Consider the following 17,730-nt stretch of genomic DNA (forward strand, 5'->3'; position numbering starts at 1 on the left):
TCACGTAAGGACAGCATCCAAGACAGCTAGTGGCAATCGCTAAGCCAAAGAATCCTCCAGAGAGTTCGAATGATGTCTAAGCCACACTGATGCTTGCACAGACATTTATCTCCGTGGCCATGGGGTAATGACTAGTGTAATTTGCCACAGCATCAGAAACTGTCAGAGGCACGGACTGATTTATACAGAGAGCGCCTGGCACTGCTATGGCCAACCTAGTGCACAGTGCAGGTTACATAACTTACAGTAGAGAATGACAGCTCTCGCCTTTTTGACTACGTTTTGCAATACGCTTGGGATTGTGACTGGCAGGTTGGAGAGTTGCAGGACGTCATTTGCATAAGTAAATAAGGACATCCTGAGCGAGTTCACTGTTACCATGGTGATGGTAGGAAGATTATGAGGACACATCGAGCCAATGTTGAAACTACTAGTGTAATGTTGAGTAACTAGACAGGTGCACACACATACACACACACACACACACACACACACACACACACACACACACACACACACACCCCTTTACCTGTACCTTTGCACTTGCACATAAACACATCTATGCAAATACATTTCAAGTGCTTCACGGTGGCTTCAAAGCTTCAACAATCCATTATAGACAAAGGCACAACTTCAAAGCAAAGGCTTTCCTCTTGGCTAAGAAGAGATTCCCCAACACGCCCAGGCACACTTACACACAACAGCACTCTGACACACAAACATGTGCACATGCACTTGCATTAGAATGCACAGCAATCTTTGTCGCTCCTATAATCTCTTGTTTTCTTTTCTTCTGGATGCAGTAAAGAGGCGGACACTCATTATGTGCATAAAACTAGAGGACAGCCACTCCTCTGTTTCATCCCTCACTCATATCACTCATATCAAAAAGATAAGACAAAGGGCAGACGGAGATCAAATGTGCCTGTAAGACATCCACCAATAGGCCATCTGCAGAACCTCCACTGGAATACTTAACATACTTATCCACTATTACGGATAAAACGAATGCATACACACACACACACACACACACACATAAACACACACCATGAGACACATACAATTGCTGGGATGGTACCCAAGTGAATCCAGCAGTGACTCAATGTGCGCTAGCCACTGAAATATTCATTTGCATGCTTGTTTATTATCATCACCATCAAGATCTCAGGTGTGTTTGTGCTTCAGAGGGAAAAGAGAGAAAGAGAAACGGCATGTGTGTCTATTCACGCGTGAGCACACAACCACCACCAACAACAATGTCTCCTTAAATGGCCAGATAACGTTTCATTAATAGGCTCTTTCATCGAATTCCTGCTTAAACTGTCTGCTAATACACCGTTAGAGCATTGATGAACAGTGCACAGGCTAATGAGACAAACAGCAGTTAGCTGCCGCGGCCAGGCCTTTATGATATCAGGGCCGCGCCCCTAGTTTAACAGTCATTGATTGGCTCATCACCTCATTCTTCCTGGCCACTTGATAGTCAATGGGGAGAGGAATAGTTGGTGGATGGTCTTAACTGAGGCTAAGTAGGGGAAGAGAGGTTATTTTTGAAGGAACTAAGAAAGAGCTTTGTAGTTGGTAAGGCAAAAGCACAGATGTTTAAGAGCAAGAGTGCTTTCTGATCTTCTTTATAACCTTTCACCGCTAGGACTCTCTTTCTCTAACTGTCTCTAAGGATGTGCAGTATTGTGGCTATCTGACCACAGAGGTGCCAATGATCAGATCTTAAGCAAATACCTCATGGACCTGCTGTACACCATATGAGATAAAACATGCAACTCACAGCCTGTTCGCTCTCTCTTTCTCTCTTCTAACCTTCCCTTACCACCCCCAGCCTTCTCTGTATATGCACGCTTTTGATTTTACTCTACCCTTCTACCCCGATCCCCCCTCTCCTCTCAGAGGATATCTACTAATTTCTGTCTCCACTCCTCCCTCCATCCCCTCCCCCCCCACCCCCCTGCACCAAGCATACACAGAGAGGGAATGTTGTCAGCAGAGGACTATGCCTCTGATCTGGTTAATGGACAGTAATTGCGGCTGGCTGAAAAACAGAGGATGGGGAGGAGAGGAGATGGTGGAACAAGGGAAACGTGGAATGGGGGAGGTGAAAGAGAGAAGGGAAGAGAGAGAGAGAGAGAAGAGAGAGAGAGAGAGAGAGAGAGAGAGAGAGAGAGAGAGAGAGAGAGAGAGAGAAGGGGTATAAGAACAGTGGGAGGTAGAGTTAGAGGGAGGCAAACTACTACACTAGAGGTTTCCTATCTCAGCGGGTCAGAGAGAAGATCAACTCAACTCAACTCTTCTCTTCCTTTCCCCTCTCCTCCGCTCTATACTCTACTCCTCTCTCCTCCTGGGATCTCATTACGCAGGACTCACTGGCCATAAGGACCGAGCCGATCTGCCTGTGAGACGGGCTAAAGAGGGGGACATGCCCTATGTGTAAGAAGAAGGGGGGAGGGGGAGCAAGATAATGAAAGAGAGAGTGAGAGAACAAGTGGGTGAAAAAGAGAAATGCAGAGAGATAGAGCAGGGGCTGCGGTAAGGGAGGAGGAGAGATAACTGGGGATTGGTGCGTGTGCAGATTCAGGTGCTGAGAGGGGAGTGCTGTAATAGAACAGTAGAGCAGATAGCCTTAGGTACCAGATTGTTATTACTGCTGCAGATGGTTGGGGGACGCTTCCAGCAGATTTATGTGTTGTTATGGTTTGTCTGTGTACGTGTGTGTGTGTAAGCACATGCATGTCTGTATGTGAGCGTACGTGCACACGTGTGCGGATATATGCTCGTTTAGTTTGTGTAACGTCAGCTAAATGGCATGTTTTCTAGATAAATAACCAATTAGAAGCTCAGGGGAGTAGGCAGTGAGCTACCAATCAAATCCCCATACACTAACTATAAACTCTCCCTCTCATCAAAATGCTTTGCACAGCCTGTTGTAAATATCCAATCAAGAGATTCAAGACCCAATGCTCACAAAAAACAACAGTAAATGCCATAAAGCAAGAAGTAGCCAACGTAAATGAGCCAAAATGCTCCATTTATCCACTCTCCATTTTTCTCTCTCTTCCCATCTTTCCCAAGAGCCATCACATGTCCTCCACTCTTTTCCACTTGCCACCTCTTCTCCATTTGTGTAACAGCTTTCATTGATTTTTTGGGGGTCATAAGATGCTCTTAATGTGCCATTGAAAGTTGCTGGTGTGTTTATATTTGTCTAGATGAGCTGGGGTGAGCATCTATGTAAGTGTGTGTGTGTGCTGGTGTGTGTTTGCGTGCATGTGTGCAAGTGTGCTGGTCCACAGATCTAATAGTCAACATAAATCTTTTGTGCAGGTTGGACAGGCCAGTGATGGAGAAGAAATGAGACACTCACACACATACTTAGGCCTGCACATACACCCAAAACTCACTCACTCTCACACATACACACACACACACACACACACGCACACACACGCACAAATGGAGACTCATGGAGACTCTAATACAGAGTTATTATCCTCATAATCACTCCAATATCCGCCACATCATCTTGCAGTTCTCTGACCTCCTCCTTCCATCTCTCCATCCATCCATCCATCTGCCTCTCTCCACCTCCTGGACACATGAGCTTTCTCCTCTCCTCCTCTTCCCTCTCTACCGTACAGCCATGATAAATCTTCAAGATACCTTCCCAATGGGCTTGCACAAAATCAATGGCTAATCTGGAGCATCACTTTATAGACACGGTGCACATGTTGCGTGTGTGCCTGCCTATGTACACAAATGTATATGCTCACATATGAATGTGCGTTTAAACACGATGGGTGTTAATTTTAGTGTGTGAGAGTCCATGTCTGTGTGTGTGTACTTGCATTTGCGTATGCTGACATTTGTCCATTGGGGTTTTCATTTTGCAAGCAATCACATTTTCTCCCTAAAGGATACAAATGCGAGAGTTAGTGTTTCTCAGGAAGCCAGCTGAGCCTGGACCTGCTTTGACAGTAAATAAGCTAATAGGCAAATGTCATGGCTATTAAATGAGTTAAGCCCGATCGATGTCAACTCCGGGGCAGAGGTATATAAATTTATTTCCAATGAGATGCCAACTGACACCAATAAAACAAGTCATCTGTTAGCATCTGTCTGCAGAAAAGGAGGATTGGTGTGTGTGTGTGTGTGTGTGTGTGTGTGTGTGTGTGTGTGTGTGCGCGTGTGCCTATGCGCATGTGTGCGTCAAGAAGCAGCAGGAGCAAATGTGAGGGATGATAGAGGGAGGGAGGGAAAGAGGGATTGAGGGAGGTAGAGGTAGAGGCATGGATGAAGCCATCACTTCGCTTTGTGAGATGCTTGGCGGTGAGAGATGAGAGAACGATCTCCCACGCATGCTGCAGGAATGCTTACTCTAACACTTTCCCTCCGCCCGGCCCCCAGAAAAGAGGGAAAAAAAGTGCAAGCATGTCACACAGATGGGAATAGATCCATGTTCACTCACACTGTCAGCAAACAAACACAGGCATGGACACACAAACACGTACGAGCACACAGGTTCCCGAACGCAGATGCACCAATGTGTTCTGTTCTACATTATACACCCTACTCTCTCTCTCTCTCTCTCTGACTGACAGTCCTTCTACTCTCTTTACTATCCATCACTGAAATCATTCCATTAGTGACCAGGCAGCCTAGATAGTGGTATCAGTTTCTCTGTAATGACAGGCATAATAAGGCATTTCATCTTCCTTCTCAACTCCATCACTTTGGCTTTGATCACAGATTTGAGTCTGTGAACACAACTCACCAATCCATCCCAGAGGGCCGGACTCTGCTGTCAATCATGTAGATCCACTCAAGCAACAATGTCAGCACATACGCACTAACACACACATACACAGCATTACATATGCACCACACACTACAAAAGAATACAAACTCAAAGCTAAACACAGAGCACATGACCTCATGTGCATGTGTGTATGATCTGCATTCACGTTAATAAAAAACACACTGCAGAAATCCACCTTGTGTCTGCCGCAGGGTGTAGCATTTCCACCGATGTTAACTTGCAGATCTCCATCTATTGGCATTCCCTGGTCAAGGTCCTTCTCTATGTTCAAGAGCTCATCTATAGTCATAACCGCAGCCAATAACCAATCAGTCATCATCTTGTTACCACAAATTCACCAGGATAACTGGACATCCATAATGTGAAGTTTAGCCTGGAGGGATCTTAGAAGCACAGCTCACACCGCTATCAGCTGGGTTTCTGCCCTTAGCTTTTTGCCTTTAACCCGTAAAGCACTTTGGAAAATATCTGTATATTTAAAGTTGCATTGGGTACGATTTGTACTGTCCCATAGCACAAAATTACCATAATGGATCTGCTGATCTCTGATAGGGTCACTGATCAATACCAATGACTCAACCGTTACTTTGCCAAGTGCTGAGATGTTCTGGCTTTCAAAAACTCACTTTCTGGCCTGTACTCTCTGTTTTGGAACAACCCCGCCCCCTCCATCTCGCTCAGTCACCTGCACAGAAACCCCGCAGGTTGGCCATCATACAGCAGCAGAGCAGAGCAGCAGTGTGGCCAGAACAGTCAGACCTATTGATTTACTATCCACAGACCAGGCAGGACCAGGGCAGGACATGGAGGGCCTGACCCCCTGCTGTATAAATAATACATCTGGGTCTGGGGCTACATCATGCCTGACACAGCCATCACTGGACACAACAACTGTTACATGTGGAATATACAGACAGAAAGACATCGCTACAAGCCAAAGTTCAATTTGGGGAGGCATTGATGAGTGTGTGTGCGTGTTGCAGCTATTGAGGGAGAAAAACATTGGTAGTTCTCCAAGTGTGCACTACAGTGTTTATATCAGTACTTGTGTGTGTGTGTGTGTGTGTGTGTGTGTGTGTGGGTGCATGTACTAGAGTTCCATGAAATATGCATGAAGTATGTTTGAACCTTCCCCCTCCCCTACAGGGCAGCAGCAAGGTCCTTTAGACCCAGTGGAGTACGAAGAGCTCACATGAACACACACACACACACACAAACACACACTTGCGCGCACACGCACACACATGCATGTAATGTGGCACACTGGCCTCACACTGATGAATGTGCGTCCTTCAGAGAGCACTACAGCCACAGGAGAGAGATAGAGTGTGAATGAGGACAGAGAGAGGGAGAGAGGGAGAGAGAGAGAGAGAGAGAGAGAGAGAGAGAGGGGGCAAGAGAGGGCGAGGTAAGAGAAACCAAGACAGAGACAAAGATTGAGAGGCAGGAGAGTGTGTTGTGGGCAGAGGTGGAGGCGAGTAAGTGGAGAGGAAAAAGGAGAGAAAGAGAGAGAGAGAGAGAGAGAGGGAAGGGATAGGGGAGAAGAGGAGGGGGGTGACTCTTGTCATCTCTAAGTTTCTAAGTTACAGTAACTCTTTCTAATTAAGAAGACATTTGCTGCTGTGCTAATGAACAACAAACTCTCTCAAGCAGAACAAACAACCTAAAAACAACAGGACACCAACCCATCTGTTTGCTCAGAGAATTTTGCTCCCTCTCCAGCCGTGGGTAAGAAAAGAGTGGGAAAAAAATAGAAAAAAAATACAGTAGCTTCCCACACACTAGTGAGTATGCAGACATGACATCATATTCCTCTGTGCTGAGTCTCTAGCACTGCAGAGAGCGTGGGTAGGCGCACACGGATAGCTTGTGTGTGAGTGTACAGTATATGTGTGTGTGTGTTGCAGTCTGATTACTACGCTGTAAGAGCGAACTCGGAGTGAGAAATAAACAAGACAAACAGCAGAGCGAGCTGTGCATGTGTGCATGTGTTTGTGCCTGTGTGTCCTTGTCTGTCACTTAGAAACTTCAGGCGCTCTCAAAAAGCATCTTTTCGCATCTCCACATTCATCTCCTTATCTCTGCCTCCGCCTTTCCCCCAGCTTTGTTCCTCTCTCCCTCCTGCTCTCTGTTTATCTGCCGCTCATACAGTCGTTTTTTTTTCTCTCGGCGCCTTTTGTTTGGCTGCCATGCCCTGTGAGCACTGTTTAATTCTCCCCTGCGCTCTCCCAGGGGAAGGGAGGGTGAGGGGGGGTGGGTGGGTGAGGGGGTGGTGGGGAGACAAGGGCAGAGGCACTTCATTAATCAATCAACCAACTTTGAAAATTTACCTAATTAACGGCTAATTACAGATCTGGGCACGGTGCCAGCCGGCATCCCATCCACCTCCGCCACCACAACCCCCGCCGAGCCCCAGATGACACTGGAGGTAAACACCCCTCCCCTCATCCCCTCCCTCGCTCTCTTCATTATTAGTCCATCTATTCATGCATCCATTCATCCGTCTCTCTTTCCCCATTCTCTACTGAGACCACAGATAACTCAAAATCATTTTAAAGAAACGTGTCTAGACTTAGATCTCGCTTCTCGCCCCTCTCTCATTCTCATATCCCACCTGTTGAGGAAGAAATGGAAAAGTACCTATACTAGACAACATTCCTATATGTAACCTTTGACCCATCTTTACACCTTAAGTGCCTAAAAATTCAAGAATACTGAATCTGCTTCACCATTATAACATTACAATATTAAACTCTAAAAGCAACATCTTGTGTGTTTCTCACAGAACTGTGAGCCTGGAATGTGCAAATGCCTAAATCTCATAGATAACATTGACCAAGCGTCCATGGTCACAAAATAATAACTTGTTGTCTTTTAGAAGAATGTGGTCACCTCTTATTACGCATCTCCTTAAAGTGCTAGAACTAAAACTATCATTGGTTGTTCAGTTTTGTTCTTTTGACCTTATACTTTTTGAACAATAGCTTTATTCTATATAGTTTATAGTCTGTATTTACATAATCATGAATATTCAACACTATAAAACTCTGCGTAATCATCCAGATTTTGAGTTCCTTGGCTCCCAAACTGCAGATTGAATAAACCTGCCAAACTGCCATTCTCTTGTCCTGAGTTTTCTTCCACAAAGCGTTTGCTTTTCTCTTTCAATTTTTTTTCTTTTGTGTTCTTACCAGAGAAAGTTCGGCAGTCACCACAGCAGTCTGGAGGTTCTCCTGGTCCTGGCCTTGCCCCTGCCAGCTCCCCCTGCGGGACTTGCTGGCACGCCAGGCACGCTGGATCCTGGGAGCATGAGTGGGTGGAATACATCAGTAACATCTACATCTCACCTATTGTTCTCTCTATAGCTTTAGTATGCGGTTGTGTAATGGTGAAAATGACCAAACTGAGCTGAATGAGGGTATTAGACAGATGCAGGCATTTTTTAAATCGAGGTGGATTACACTACACACACAGATATGACTGACAATATATCTTCTGTTTTGTATTGTAGATCAAATCACTGGCCTCATTGCTATTCTAGAAAGCACAGAGGCTGGATAATGATGTCACCATGCACCATATCGCAGTTTTCCCTTTCTCACTCTACTTCTCATTCGCTGCCTTTGTGCCGTTCCTTCCGTCAATTTATTTCTCGCTCGTTTTCACACATCTTTTTTTTTTTCCCCCACCGACATTTTTTTCTAACTCAGTCAACCTATTTTTCTGCCCTTGAATCTTGCTCAAAATTTTTCTTGACCTCTCCCCACCCCTCTCTCTCGCGTGTGTTCTCAACATCCTCAGACCTCTCTCGCCCTCTCTCTCTCGCTTCCCTCCTTCTTTCATCCCTCCAGTCACCCTAACACTGGGGTCCAGGATGGAGTGTAGGATCAATTACCCGATGGAGAAACACATTCACCTCCAGTGGAGCAGAGAGACAGCTGAGCCAAATGGAACAAATTGAATTAAGCCATAACACCTAGCTCCAAAACCAATACCTTTCCCTTTCCTTCCTCCATCTCTATTTTCTCCACTTTTATTCTTCCTTTGCTCCTTCCATCTCTCCGTTCCCACCTCTTCATGCATCCTGTTCCATGGCTTTCTCTCCAAGTTTATCCTGCCACGTTTTCTCTGCCCCTTTCACCTTTCTACACCCCAATCATGTTAACTCTACCCAGAAACATTGCCTCCCTCTCTTCTATCCGCCACTTTCAAGGAACTGAGAGCCCGAGGCGAGAGCTGTCCTTCCCTGTTACAGCACCTATAAAAGCCTGGGCCCATGTTTAAGTAAAATGGTGTTAGATGGCGGTCTAAGAGGGTTCACGCACTCAACACTGCACTCTGACCCCAGCTCAGAAATCTAATCAGGGAGAAGATTGAATTAAAGCCACACATGGATTCATCTCTCACACTCAACAACAAATGTTTTGAGGTCACAAGCAAGGCAGGTGACACACGATGCGAGAATGACAAAAAACAGAAAAAGGTAGTACAGTATAGACTCTCAGACACATACATATTGTCCATAAACAAGCATGCAGGTGCACACATGAGCCACAGGTACTCACACAACAGCCTTGGTCTCTAGGTGCTGCTGTTGCTCACGGCGATGAGGGCTATTGTCATCCTCCTCCTCGCTCCTACGAGAGCGGTTTCTATGACAATAGCCAGAAAGACAGATGGACAGAGAGATATGGGGTCAGACCGGGCCAAGAATGAGAAGAAAGAAGAAAGAAGAAAGAAAAACAGATATTAATCTACAGAGCACACACTGTTTGCAGCTCATCTTGTATGCTGTAAATAAGGGAGTTTATATTTCATATTCTATTGCAGAGAGAGGAAGGACTTTGCCGGGCAGAGTAAGGGGTTTTCATGGTAGAGCAAGGAATTTCCATGGTAGAATATGGTCTTGTCATGGTAGAGCAAGGGTGTTCTATGATAGAAAAAGGGCTTTTCATTGTAGAATAAGGTCTTTTCATGGAGCAGTGAGGACTCTGCTGTGTTGTGTCTCACCTCTCCACCTTGGGAACTGCTTGTCCTCCGCTGTGGTTGCAGTAGCGATGATACCTCTTCCCTTCCTCCTGCACAGTGAAAAGCGCCAAAATGTCAACAAGGTTTTCAATTCCCTATGCCAAGGATAAGACAGAGGAGGAGCCGTGCCTCCTATAAGATATATGATGATAAATGTGCAGTCTTGGGTCTATGTGTAACGGTTACTCCACCCACGCATCTTGTGTGTCTGCCAGAGCTGCATTACTGAGCCAAAACAGGGGAGAACTGCTCTTTTTGTTATATCTTTCTCTCATCTGTTCATTAACCTCGAGAATGGCAGCGTTTCTTGCTGTGTTAACATAAACATAAATAATAATAAACACACAAAGAGATAGGGAAAACGGAGCGACTGGCACTGGGTATGTCTATGCCATTCCTGATGCATGACAGTATGTGTGTACTCTGGAGTGTGCCCATATGGTAGGGTATCTATGTGCGATATGAAATTCAGCATTTGTGCCCGTGCGTCTGTGCAGATTCCTGGCACACAGGCGGCACAGATGCCAGTGTGCCGTGAAGGTGCCAACCAGGAGCCAGACAGGGGCCGGGGGGCCGGGGGCCAGGCTCAGGCAGCGCCGGGGCCACCGCCATAAAGCTCAGTTGGACTAGGCAGATGGATGTCTTCACAAAGCTGCTCCACTCCATCTCTCTCATTCATTCGCCTATCTGTCAGCCAGCAGGGCGCAAGCTGTGAGTATTTATGCATGTTTGTGTGTGTGTGTGTGTGTGTGTGTGCGTGTGTGTGTGTGTGTGTGTGTGTGTGTGTGTATGTGTGTGTTTCTGTGTCTATAAGCTTATGTTGTGTAGGTTTGTGTGCATGTTGTCTAGACACTGTGTGCTGTCTTAGTCATACCGTTCTGAATGTTCTTGCTTCTCCACTCAGCTAAGCCAGCGGGGATTAAGTGTTCAGAATGCCAGGCAAAAGGCCAACAAGGGTTTAAAACATAACTGTATCAACAAGTGTTATGTTGTATTACAGTGGACAGCATCCAAGTGCTCAAGCTAAAATAGGAATCCATTCAGAATCATGGCATGTTTGTGAGCTTTTTGAGGACGCCAAAGATCGGTGGGTGGGTGGTGAATTCTTATTATTATTCTTATTTGGGAGTGAAAATCAACATTGTGAATGTGTTATTAAAAGAAATGTTTAAAATATATTAATATACAGTATAGAAAGCAAGCTAAGGAGAGCTAAAATAAAAGAAACAATGACTACATGTACTGGCACTCTAATACTTCCACCTTATTGCAATTATGATAATACTGCAATTAGGACATGAGTCATGTTGCATTATGGGAGCGCTGCTGTTCATCAGAATTTTCAGAAGTTGCAACATTTGCTTGATAGACCTTGTGTTGTTCACTTTTAGAGCAATCATCTTTGTTTTCTCATTTTTTACAGTTGCTATCTCTTCTGTGTTTGCAGCCAACCATCTTGCCTTGGGTCTCTGCACCGGATAAATTGCGGGAAAGTTACATGAGATCAACAGAAATACCTAGGGAGCCATACGACTGCAGCTGATGACAGGAGAGATACATTGCTTGTAGCCTATAGGGTACATGACAATCTATTCAATCAATAATCACAGTATGCATGATTGCATAAAAACAGGGATATTAACAGAACCTTCTTCTGTAACCTTCTTCTGGAATGTGAACAGCTTAATTGGATTATTCTCAAAATCAAAGTAAAGGCAATCGATAGATTGTTGTATGCATGTAAAGGTAGTCAGTAATAAGCATCATGTCATGACAGACGAGGAAGGAAAAATGGAGGGAGGGAAAGAGGAAGGAAGGGGAGAGAAAACAACTGCACACACCAAAGAGTCTGCTGCCCTTTAATTGGTGAGTTATTAAAATCATAATTTCTCAGAGGCCTAGTTCTATCACAGAGATCGATGGCCAACATACTTGACCGCACACACACACACACACACACACACACACACACACACGCACACACACACTCAAGACAAAAGCTAATTCCCTCCTGTGTGTGAGGGATGGTCTGGTCTTTGTGGATGCCCTTCAGACAGCAGTGTGGTCTCCTCTCAGTGAGAACAACCCCCATACACATCCAAACATACAAGCACAATGAACCAGAGACCCACAAGTCAACACCTGAGTGGAGACACACACACACACACACACACACTCACATGTAAACACACACAGGAACCTGATCCCAGAGTATTTCATTGCAGCGTGGTGATGTGCTGCAACATCTACATCAGGCTATTGGCTGGTTAGCTGGAGCTCGACTAGGCGATCAGCTCAGGGAAATGTCCAATCAGGAAAAGAGCTGTACCAGTAGGGATGCTCGTTAATCGTAACATGGGAAATCAATTTACATGAGCAGCGCATGCAAGGCGTAATATGGAAGTCAACACTTACTCTTTCGCCTGAGTCCCTGAGTAGGTAAAGACCGCACACAGTGAGAGGGAAATGTAGGTGTACTTGACGCTATCATGCGATTACACGACTTGAGTTGCCATTTGCTGTTAGAGTTATGGCTATGGGGCAAAACAAATACTTCCTACTGGAGGGAATGGATGCATTTATACAATTTTGGAGAGGAGGGAGGGAGGGAGGAAGGCACACAAAAGCAGGGCAGAAAGAGCGAAGGAGAAGAAGACACTCTGGTTTAGAGACAGATATATTGACAGATAGACACAGAAATAAAATGATGAACTATTATTGACAGAGGCGGCAGTGAGGGATAGTGATATGGCAGCAGACCCATACTGGTCTGATAACAGACCGTGTGTAAGGACCTATACGTCCCCACAATACCCCTGGCCCTGCAGTTACACAGCCATCAATACCAGGCTGAAGCAGGCAGTGGAAACTGACCCAGGGAGCACAGATAAGGAATGGCGACACCAAGGAGGCTCACATCAGGCAAGCAGATATAGAATTAATTTCATATCTATAATTAAGCAGTTCGTCAAACGGAGACAGACCCATTCTATTGGAGCTACACACAGGTTTTATAGATTTGACTCAAAGGTAATGGCTCCACTACAAAACCCTTTTGACAGCATGAACATGCACATACATAATTACATACATGAGTATTCAAACCTACATGCGCTGAGCTGATTCTTTTTTTCCCCCTGCATTGAAGAATGCTGAATGGTTAAAGGGGTGGAAGAGAGGGAAGCTGGGATCTATGATGAGGGAAGCGAGAGATGACAGAGAGGAAGCAATAAAGAAGAAGAGGGGGCATGATTATTTAGAAATGAGGAGAAAGGAGGAGAAGGCAAAGACACCCAGGGAAGTGTGGAGGTGGGTGGGGTGTGATGAGGAGAGATGAAGGAGGTGTGAGAGTGAGAAGATGATCATACGGTCTATCAAAATGCAAAACGGAGCACTTGGGACTATTCCCCCTGCTACTATTAACCAGTAGAGAGCTGCTCTGGTTAACATATGGTGAGGGAAGGAGTGACACACACACACACACACACACACAGTACATATAAATATATATATATATATTTAGATCTGCATGCACGCCCAGTGTCAGCGAGCTGGCTTCTTCCAGTGATCAAAGACTGAGCTCACTCATTTAGACCAAACCAGCCTTCCAAGACATGGTAATGGGATGGGATGGAAATGACTACAGAAATGGGTGGGCAGGAGAGTGTGTGTGTGTGAGTGTGTGTGTGTGTGTGTGTGTGTATGGGGTGGGGTGGAGAGAAATGGGGTTTGTGCTGTATTTAAAAGTAGAAGAGGCATTTTGTGTTTCTGTGGCATTGTGAGTGCCACAGCACACGCACACACAGACACACACACACACACACACACACACACACACACACACACACACACAGGATCCATTTCCCAGTCATATGACCATGGCAGGCAGAGAGACACCTATCTGTCAGTGTGCCGGCTCGGTCTGCTTCTATGCAGGTTATTACGACTCAATCGCGGAGCGCTTGAGTGAGCCGGCAGCAGACTGCACTCAGCACAGCTCCGTCCCACTGGGAGATAGAGAGACGATAATGCACTTCTGAAATATGACACCCATCCCTGGCACCAGACTCCCACTGTACTATACATCCCTCTGCATGGCAGCACACCAGCTCCGCTTCTGACTCTCACCGTTTGTGTTGGACAACTGATGTTGTCCTATCCTGAATCCGGTACAGAACTGAACGACAACTGTGTGTGTTGGGTTTTTGTCCCAGCCAGGCACTGAATCCTATCAACACTGTTATGAAGCACATCAGTTCAGTATGAAGGTGACCATTTTTTCAGGATGTTACAAGAGTAGGAGCATCATACATAACGTCGATATATGATTCCAAGACTTCTACAGTAAGTGCTATGTCAACAATGTCACCTGTACTGTATATTTCATGTTTAACCCCATTAAGTGTGACCCCGCCTTTGGCATGCAGTTTAAATAAGCTCTGTGTAAAATGGTTTAACAACACAGGCCTGTGGCCGTAAAATTCAGCTGTCCCATTGATTACCGGGTAATAGCTGGATAGATTAATGTGTTTCTCAAGGGGTTCACGCCTCGACAATGAATCTGAATCACTCAAACACAGACACAGCAAGTGGAGCAGCATCCATATCCAATAACCTGCATTTCTATCCTGACTCATATTTCACACGGCAATTACTGGTTAGTCCTTCACCCGGCTTCTCCTCGCCACTGTCTCTCCTCAGTGTCCTTATGAACCTCTTCTCACATGGCGCCTTGCAGATTCATTTGGAAACATAATATTTTGGAAAAAGAACGTAAAATCAACTGTCAGGTGGTTTAGCTCTGAATGGAAACTGATTGGAACAGTTCTGGGGAAAAATGAAAAACTTTAGGGGGATGTACTATGAACAAGAGACAGAGTGAGAGAGTGTGTGTGTGTGTGTGTGTGTGCGTGTGTGGGGGTTGCACCATCATAATCTATTGCAGAGTAAGTCGAATGCTGTGATGGAACAGTGCTTTCTGTGCTCATGCACTCAATATCCCCAGTCACCGATAATGCGCCACACTACATCACTGGCATTAAATATTCAGAAGCTCAATACAGCCAGGTGAACTGGTGCACACACACACACACACACACACACACACACACACTCACACAAACACATACACAAAAAGTTTTATTCTTTTGTAAAAGATGATTCTAGAAAAACTGTGATTTACATTATGAAGTGAATCAGAGATTTCAAACAACAGGTCAGTTCAAACCAAATGAGTGTCTTCAAACACAAATCTGCGCTCAACACCAGGAAGGCATGCCACCTCATTCAGCCAAACAGTTCTAGTATCCCCAGCTGAAAATGAAGTCACTTACAGTGGGGGGTATGTAGTGTTAATGAGACCTTTTCAGTTGCTGCCATGACAAAAATCTTTTTAAGTGGCCTCAAGCCAATGTCAAAAAGCAATTTCCCAAACCAAATTGAATTCAGCCAATTGTACCATTTGAATAGGGGAATAAGGAAGGCATAATTCAAAGTAGTTAATGCTACTACATGAGAGAGAGAGAGAGAGAGAGAGAGAGAGAGAGAGAAATGATAATAATAGCTGTCCCTGGTGCTGAAAGCTCGCTGCTTAGCCAGTCGTGAACCACTGACGAATAGTTGCCATATTGCAGGGAATCATAGTTCTCATTCAAAGGGGAGTTTTTCTTTTTTTTTCCTTTGGAGAGCCTTTGCTACTGAGCACTATGCATCAACTTTCCGCGCCTAAGAATGATCGAAACTGAATTACATCACCGCTGAAATCCCCCCCCCCCACCACCCAAGGAGAAAATACCATCACGAATCAGCTTTTCTTCTTCTCTCTCTCTCTCTCTTTCTCTCTCTCTCTCTGAAAGAATACGGGACATATTACACCATCCAGTTCACAACAGCTGTCCATAGGCTAACGGTGCAGAGATTGCCTGTCTATAAGGCAACATGACTGCGCTTGGAGCTGGCTCTTACCTGGTTATTGATGCACAGAGCAAGGTGTTTCCTCTCCCGAGACACAGCCAGACTCCCGCTGCGCAGCCTCGCCTCCTCTCCCTGGTACATGCTTCTGGAAGGACACGACTCAAAGTTAGACACTACAACTCTCTAGATATGAAATAAGCATTAAGCCTTTCGCTGGTTAACAGGCTGCACCCATCTCTGTCCAACTGGTGAGAGTACCGTGATGTAGGATTCCATCACTCGAAACTGCCAATACCGGAGCTTAGATATCAGTTATCAGAAATAAATGCTATTTGTGATGTGATTTGTATGGTATTGATGGGTGAGACTAACCTGTAAGTGCCGTTCCTCAGCATGGTGGGCTCTCTCTCTCTCCGCGGTCAGGCAGAGTGAAGTGAACACTTTGAGACGGGAGCAGCCGGAGAGGGACCAGACTTGGGAAATGCTCGCAGCCAATGAGATGCTGAGCCTGTGCGCGCTTTATACAGCGTCCGCCGCGCGTGTCGGGGGTGTCATTTAACTTGGCAATCAACGTTAATCACAGCAGTAATTATTCTGCGCGCCTTCTCCCCGGGGAAGGGCAATCACATCTCCTATTGTACACAACCTGCGAAATGACTCACGGTGCGCCTATCTATTTGCTCAAATCCTAGATATGCCATTGTAATGGTTTACACTTGGCAGCTGTGGGCTGGGAATAGGAGGGAGGCAAAACTTGAACAAACACATGAGCATTTGGCAATTTTTGGACTAAGCACACGTCCTCTTTACGCAACATTGGTTAGGTGCGCTAGATAGATGAGGCGCTGGGGCACACGCTCAAAGTTATATGTGTTAACTAAGTAGGCCTGCTATATTGTTACTGGTCATATGTAAATCACTTCGGTCTTACAGTTTGGTGACGAACAAGAATGGAGGACTTCCACCTCTGCCCCGTGTCGGATTACTACAAAAGGATCCTTCTCCCTCTGACCTACAGCATTGTGTTCCTGTTGGGCCTGGGCTTGAACGGGGCTCTGCTGTGGTCGGTGTGCTGGCGGACCCGCAGCTGGAGCGGCACGGTCATCTACCTGACCAACCTCGCCGTGGCGGATCTCCTCTACGTGTTGGCTTTGCCCCCGCTCATCATCAGCAACGCCATGGGAGGCGCGTGGCCCTTCGGCAACATCATCTGCAAAGCCGTCAGGTTTTTCTTCCTGACCAACCTCCACTGCAGCATGATGTTCCTCACCTGCGTCAGCGTGTACCGGTTCCTCGGGGTGTGCTTCCCCATCGCCGCCCTGCGGTTCAGGACTAAAAAACTCGCACTTTTTGCGTCGGGCTCGGTTTGGGTCCTGGCGACGGCGGAGATATTACCGACACTGGTCTTTGCGCACACAGGTTTCATCAACAACATGACTGTATGCTTTGAAATGACTGACCCCAGACAATTTAATATTTACTTTCCTTATGGGATGTTTTTAACCATAGTGGGGTTTCTGCTCCCATTTCTCGTTATTATCACCTGCTACTGCTCCATGATAAAGGCGCTTTATTATAGGGCCGCGGACAGCATCTCTCATGTCAGGACTGCAAAGATGCGCAACAAGTCAATGCGCACTCTCTTGGTTGTGTGTCTGACGTTTGTGCTGTGTTTTGTGCCTTATCACGTTGCTCGGACAGTCTACTTGTTTGTGCGGGTCTACATGGTCGGGGACTGTCGTGTTCTAAACGTGGTCATGATCTCCTTCAAGGTGTGGAAGCCTCTCGTCAGTTTCAACTGCTGTGCAAACCCACTCCTCTACTTCTGGGGCTCTGATCGGTCCCGCAAGAAGCTCCAGGCCTGGCTGTGGAGGAGGACCAAGAGGGTCCATCCCGTGGTGTGTCTGGTGGATGCAGGCAGCACCAACAGGTCCGGGGATAGATAAAACACCATCACC

The 17,730-nt window shown here is 46.0% G+C and overlaps 1 protein-coding gene across 1 annotated transcript; it reads left to right on the forward strand.

Annotated features, from left to right (window-relative positions):
- Window positions 1–16,722: 16,722 nt before the first annotated feature.
- LOC139666219 (P2Y purinoceptor 3-like) lies at window positions 16,723–17,718 on the forward strand. Its single transcript, XM_071545344.1, has one exon. It carries the CDS (start codon window positions 16,723–16,725, stop codon window positions 17,716–17,718), a length of 996 nt encoding a protein of 331 aa, XP_071401445.1.
- Window positions 17,719–17,730: the final 12 nt, after the last annotated feature.

Source organism: Centroberyx affinis, unplaced genomic scaffold (assembly GCF_046629955.1).
Source record: "Centroberyx affinis isolate AG114_WGS23_722 - 3 ecotype Tasmania unplaced genomic scaffold, CSIRO-AGI_Caff_v1 ptg004889l_1, whole genome shotgun sequence".
In the NCBI taxonomy this organism is placed as follows: domain Eukaryota; kingdom Metazoa; phylum Chordata; class Actinopteri; order Beryciformes; family Berycidae; genus Centroberyx; species Centroberyx affinis.